This window comes from Gavialis gangeticus, unplaced genomic scaffold (assembly GCF_001723915.1).
Source record: "Gavialis gangeticus isolate Ggan-Ray unplaced genomic scaffold, GavGan_comp1, whole genome shotgun sequence".
In the NCBI taxonomy this organism is placed as follows: domain Eukaryota; kingdom Metazoa; phylum Chordata; order Crocodylia; family Gavialidae; genus Gavialis; species Gavialis gangeticus.
In genome coordinates this window covers 11,630,492-11,637,386 of record NW_017728992.1, presented here as the reverse complement: position 1 = coordinate 11,637,386, position 6,895 = coordinate 11,630,492, and the positions used below count along the sequence as shown (strand labels likewise).

General features: G+C 38.6%; 1 protein-coding gene across 1 annotated transcript in view; it reads left to right on the top strand.

Moving 5' to 3' along the window:
* Nucleotides 1–6,895, top strand: part of ABCA13 (ATP binding cassette subfamily A member 13) — a 375,209-nt gene that overhangs the window by 219,419 nt on the left and 148,895 nt on the right. The window contains exon 36 of the mRNA XM_019518403.1: nt 2,620–2,728. Within this exon, the coding sequence (XP_019373948.1) occupies nt 2,620–2,728 (109 nt within the window). The remainder of the gene's footprint in view (nt 1–2,619; nt 2,729–6,895) is intronic.

Here is a 6,895-nt window from a genome sequence, read left to right as displayed (position 1 = left end):
CTTGTCGTGATGTGGCGGTCGTGATCAAGGAAGCCGAAGCCGAAATTTGGGAGTGATGTCTCTTTTTCACATGGGGACTAATAAGAGCAGATGGTCATGGCTCCTGAGAAATCAGGGAAGGTGATCCAAAGACTGAAAGGAAGTAGAAGCAGTGGGGTGTATATTATCCTTGAATGGGTACATGAGGGAAGCTAGTTACATAGGAAGTATTGTGTGATAGAGCTTGTGGAAGGAGAAGATCCAAGGACCAGAGGTATAGTGTGGGAGAGTTGATGGATGATGGGGATTTGAAAACATGATGGAAAGGAAGGAAAAGGAGGCTGTGTGGGTGCCATAAAACCAGCTACTGAAAGAATTAGAATTTAGGAACAAGTTTGCTACACTGAAGAATTCAGAGGAGAAACAGTCAGATAGAGAAGATAAGGTGGCTAGGAAGAAGAGAGAAGTAGCTGGCACTATGGGAGGAGAGAAAGAGGTGGTGCAAATAATTGTGGACTGGATCCCAATGTGGATGATGTACAGGAGGCTGAAGGAGGAAATAAGGCAGAATAAATTGCAGGCAAAAGGAAGAATGCAAGGGAAAGAATGAACACTGATACTGGGAAGAGGCAGGTCTTTGTGACTGGGGATTCTTAATAAAGAATAATTGACATGCTGCCGCTAGAGCAGATTCAGACAGAGAGGCTGTGCTGTTTGCTAAGAGCAGATATGAGGTGTGTACCAGAGACTGAATGTGATCTTAAGACTAAGGAAAAATCTACTGACAATTCTGCACATTGGGACAAATGGTAATGTAAGATTCACACAGGAATGGGCCAAGAATGATGAAGCTAGGCTGAGATAGATGCTTGAAGAAGCAGAGGCCTAGGTGATTTCTTGTTTTAGTCCAATGGTGGGGAGTTACTTTGGCTGGAGGGCCACTTAACAGGTTTTGGTGATCTATTGAGGGCCACAAGGGTAGCCCCACCCCTTGACAGGTGCACTGTCCCCTTGGTCACCATCTTGGGACTAGAAGTTCCTCCTTTAACCCCTGACTTTTGCCACTGGCAATCCCTCCCATTGCTCCCAGAAATACTCCTTTTGGGAAGGGGAGGTTTGCCATCTTGGACGTGGAAAAAACCAAATAATATATGAAAAATTAAACATCTATTATAACATATTTTAATTTTATTTCAAGAAATATTTTGTCCTTATTTACATGCATTTGCAAAGTGTATATAGAGGCAATTGTGTAATAGCTCAGAATAGTCGTACTCTATATTGTGTGTGCGAGAGGGTATGGGGGAATGTGTTGGGGGTATGTGTGTATGTGGAGAGTTGGCATTTGTGGGGGGGGTTGCTTGGGAGGTGTGGGGTGTTGGAAATGTGTGTGTAGGGTTTATGGGGGGTATATGTGATGGAGGGGGTGTGGGGTTTGTGGGTTGTGTGTAATAATACACAAAGTATTCAAAAAGAGATCTCACAAAGAGATCACTATTGCAAAATAGAAAGGATCCTTCCCTGTCTTGGAAATACCTTGAATGATAGATTATTGGAAGATATTTGCCTTTTTCACAAGCTGCTTAGATTGGTATCTTATTATCATCCCATAATTGACTAATAGAAACAGATCTGATTTCTCTTTATTTTTTCCAACTCCCAGCTTTGTAGCAGAGATGCTTAGTCCATAGCATATAACTTTACATTTTGTACAATTACATTTCATCACAGCCCTCAATGTCATCCATGTTTCTGCATAATATTCTGATTCTTTTCTGTATTGAAAATCCCACACAAACTTGCTTCCACAGCAAATTTTATTGCACACACATAAAATACAAAAATAAAAATATATGAAAATAAAAAATTAATTCCAGTGCCATGACCAATTCTTGGGGAATTCTGTTAAGTAATCTTCCTCCAACCAGCAGCTTCCTTGTCAGCAGCAAGGGTTATCTCCAGAATAGCTGGTTCCCTGCCCACTTTATGGATCTTGTATTAATCTCTGTCTTCTACAGCTCAGCTAATAATTTCTGATGTGACACTATATCAAACATTTCAATGAAATCTAGATAGATTAGATTTACTGCTTATTCATTGTCCAGAAAAAAAATCAGTTTTCTTATCCAAGAAACATTAAGTTAGTCTGTGGTCATCTACCTCTGGGGAAAAAAACATGCATTTTCCCTTTATCTCCATATCTTTAATTGATGTTTTCTTTAAAACTTGTTCTAAAACTTGATCTTGCCTCCCACTCAGGTCAGACAAATCACTATTTCTCCATGCTTCTTCTCCTAGCTATTACATCCAGAAATCCTAAGGCCCTACTAATATTAGAAGTGTTTCATCTCCAGCTTATATATATATGGGTAGTTAACATTTGCCCATAATGACAGACTTCCCAGCGGAATTTTGTTCCCCCTAATAACATTCCTGCAATCCCTACTTATATTTATACACCTTGAGGTCTACAGCAGATTCCCATGACCTGCAGAAGCTTGTGGCTCCTTAGAGTAGCATCTAGCTGCTCTCCTTTTACTTCATCTTGGCTCTGAAATTCTTTCAAATCGAGGGATATTTTGAACTTGGGGTTCCTGTTGAGGCTGTCTTTTTGTTTTTAATATCTGTTTTCTTTCTCAGGTGTGGTACAACCAGAAAGGGTTCCATTCACTGCCATCATACTTAAATCAATTGAACAACCTTATTTTGTGGATGAATTTGCCTTCTAATGTGGACTGGAGACAATATGGTAATGGTTTTCAAATTCTTGTTTGAATTCACTCATTTCTTTCTAACACTACTGATTTAAAACAAAAATTGATTTCCTCTGTTGACATTAAATAGTAGTGTGAAAAATTGGACTGATCTTTCTTAAACCTAGAGGTTGAATTGCAATATTCTGACGGAAAAAATAGTTTAAAAAATCTATCAGAAGTTTTTGGTCAAGTAGGTCTAGCTACAGTTGATAAATAGTGGTACATGGTGTTTGTATTATGTATTCTGCTAGCACTGGATGTCCCACTCTTTTGAAATATCCATTTGTATATGTGTATATATGTTTAACCCCATGAGATTCCTGACTGGGATGTAAGCCTTATATATATGATAACTGTAGGCCATATCTGCAAATGCCCAGTGAGATTTGGAAAGCATTGTTCAAGCTATGAATGGAGAGGGCAATGCAAAGTGTCCAATGGATTAAAGTAGCTTTATACTCTTTTAGATCAGGAGAGGTGGTAAATTCAAAGCAGTATATCTTGGCATTTGAGCAGAGAGCAAGGTAGTTAGCTGTATTATTCTGAAATCAGCCAGAGTACAGGGCAGAGATGTGCATAAGATTTTGTGAGCTCATGATCACTTCACAGCATCTGATGAAGTAAGCTTGTTATCATGAAAGCTTATGAATTTCTGGTTTAGTTAGGCTCTAAGGTGCATCTTTCCTTGCATTCTGCCTGGAATTTGAGGTGAGTGCTACACAATACATTTTATGATTCTTTTTGGTGGGCAGAAAATGCTAAGTACTATTTTGTAGGCAGAAAGTTAGAAAGGGTTTAAAATGTGATAGCAGCAGGAAAGGGCATATAAACATGTGATCTTGGCAAAATCAGAATTGGTGTGTGCTTTACCTGTCAGATAAGGTAGATATATACAAAGTGGTTTTTAAAAAGTGGTGGTCAAAATGCTATTTGGAATATTAAATTTGAAGACTGTCGGTTATTTGTTGCTTTCTTTTTGCCTTGTGTCTACGTGCAAGGAATATGCTGGTGTATTGTTGAAAGGCTTTTAGGAAGCTAGTTTAGATGTCTTGAAAGCGCAGCTCTGTTAATCCTCCTTTGCATTAATGCTGTATCTTGCTTTTTCAGAAGATAGCCTTTTACTGTCAAGATGACTAGTGCTTTTGATCTGCTCTTATAAATTGTCAAGGAAAATATTGGACCATCCAAGGGGGCAGAGTGGACAGGGTGAGCATGGACAGATTCAGAAAAGCATGTGGGCAACTAAAGTACATCTTAGGTAGAATTTTAGCACCTTGGCCCATGAATGTGATTCACAACCCTCCGCCCAATTTTTTAGGGTATGCCAGCTCTCTGTTCACTAGCTGTGAAGTGGTTTATGTGCATAAGCAACACTGAGGAGCATCAAAATGGCAGCGGTAGTCTAGCCTTGCTCACCTCCAAAAGGCAGTATGATTCTTTGTTGTTCAAATTTGTGAATATCAAATATCCAACCCTTGTGAGAGAACTTGCCAAGTGAGAATTTATTAGTTTTATGAAGTGTTTTGAGATATTTGGGCAATTTGAGTGGATGTTTTAAAAATGTAAGTTGATATACAGATACAAAAGGAAAGGTTTTTTGCGGCTAATTTATGACAAAGGAGCAGAAGACTACCAAATTCAAATGCGAAGGGGTAGTGGCATTGGTAATTCAGTGGTCTGTTCTGATATGGCGGGGAAAGAGTATTTCACTAACTGCAATACAGCATTGCCTCTCTACATCATTGTTGGGGACAGCAGTGCCTAACCTCCATAACATGCTTAGATATGCATGTTTTTCTTGTGGAAAGAACTTACCAACCTATCTCACTGGAAAGGAAATAAACTTAATTTTCATTCACAGCTGGAATAATAAAGCGATTATAGCAATTGCTGCTTACCTTGGATTATAAATTCATTGAGAGAGCATGATGGTGAATTTTTTAATGTTAAACATTAAAACAATAATTTATTGGTGGGGAAAGTTCAACAGCAAAGGAAAAATGTTATGCTGGGTTTCAGCACAGCTCTACATGAGTGCTCTGGCTGGCACTTAATTCAATGCATAAAATATATTTTTGTCTTGTAAATTGTCTTTTGTGCATGCTGCCTCTACAGAATTAAATAACACAACTATAACATTAAATAATATCAAAGGGAATGGTAAAATAAGAGGAAAAAATGGTTTTGGCTGAGGGTTGAAAATGTTATAGTGTTAAAATGAAAAAAATAGTTGTTTTACAGCGGTTCCCAAAATATACTAAGCAAACAAATTGAAAGTAAAAAACTCCCTGCCCTAAAAGTTCATGGCCATAGTAGAAAGGAAAAGAATGGTGTCCACATTGTGTTGTGTTATTTGGTAGCCAGGAAGCTTTCCTGTGGCAGCACCTAGATCAGGAATCTGTATTTGGGATTCAATCGTTGTGTTGCCACCTGTTGTCATCTTTGTACTAGGATCATCACTCACTTTATCACTTAAATTAAGAGTCTTGTTGTAAGGCTAATATTTTATCTTCAATTATTTCTTAATTTGAACTAGGTTTCTTCTAAGAGCCTTAATGGAGATGCCACCTAATTCCTGTAGAGCAATTATGCAGGTCCTTGGTCATCTTTGAAAAGCTTAGCTTTAAATCCATTCATCTGGGGTCTTGCTAAGTAGTCCTGTCAGGGGCCTTGTTATCACAGTTTGGGTAGTAGGGAAAAAAATAAAATGTCACTTATTGATGAGCTACTGTTAATGAAATGCTTTATTTAGAGTGTTTAATAAAAGCTGCAAATAGCTGTGTCTCATTAAACAAAAACATCCTGCAAGATTTTCAGAAAGTCTTATCCAACCTAAATATAGATGCCCTCTAAGTAGAACCTATAAAAGAAATTATTGTAACTTATCTCCTTTAGTGACTGGCATTTATGCTGTCATTCACACACAACCCTAGAGGTTCTGCTGCTTAGCCCTGGTGCAGTCAAAATAGGAATTATGCTATTTTCTATCCCTTTATATGGGATCTGTCACCTTGAACCAGATGATTGTACCTCATAGGTTACATATACTGCCACTACTGTCATGCCTCTTGGAGAGCGTGCTGCTAGGTTGGCTGTCTGGGCACTGTGCATTATATATCAGGGTGAGCAAGGGAAAGTTCATCTGGGTACCGGAGTTTACTTGTAATGCCCAATCAGATTATATACCGTGTGAGAAAAATATCAAGAAGAGAGATGAAAAAAAACCATGAAGAAAATGTAAAATTCTTTGAGACTCCTTCCTTTACAGAAAGCTTAACCTTAGTTTCATAATTCTTTCCATTTGATATATACACCAATAAAGGAGAAGGAGCACCCTAATGTCTATATGATGTAGTTAACGTTAAGATTTCAGTGATTTCATGTGTAGAAATGAAGTCCCCTTGAGCGGAATGTTACTGGATAAATCCTATGATATCAAAGTCTAGCAGAAGATATCAGGAATCAGGGGGTGTCCACCCATATCTGGCCACATTTTGATGGGAACCTCTGTACTCCTCCTTCCCTCCTCCAGCCCCACACTCCCAACTGATCTCCACACAGCATGCCTAAAGGATTGGCTGGCTTGCTGACAGACAGTAGATGAGCATAAAGACGGACTGGACTTGCCCCCTCCAGCAGTGGTAAATGCTAAACTGTATCTGGTTATGTGCAAAGGGCTGGTGGAGGTAAGTGGGCCAGCAGAAAATAGTGTTTTATGCCACCCACAAAGGGAGGCAGCTTTTGCTTATCTTTTTTGAGTGTATATTGCAAAATAGTATACAAGAATTCTATAATTATCTCTATTCTTAGTCTGGTGCTGTTTTTTTCCTAGTTCTAGTAGTTCATTTACAAAGGTGCTTTTAGTTGCAGGAAAGGAAGGGAGAGGGGGATTTTCCCTGAGAGAAATATGCTCTGGCACTTGGTTTTTGTTTTTAAGTTCATTAATCTCCATCATGTCACTAAGGACATAGTTTCCTGTTATTCATTAAGTTAATGTAATTTATCTGTGCCACAAATGCAGTGGTATAGTTGTTTTCTTACTTGTATCTCATCCCTGAGACTTGACTGTACTGATAGTTTCATATTTTCTCGCCAACTCTGTTCTTATTTGCACCTGATGAATTCAGTAGAGCTGCACAAATAATAGTAAGGGCACACCG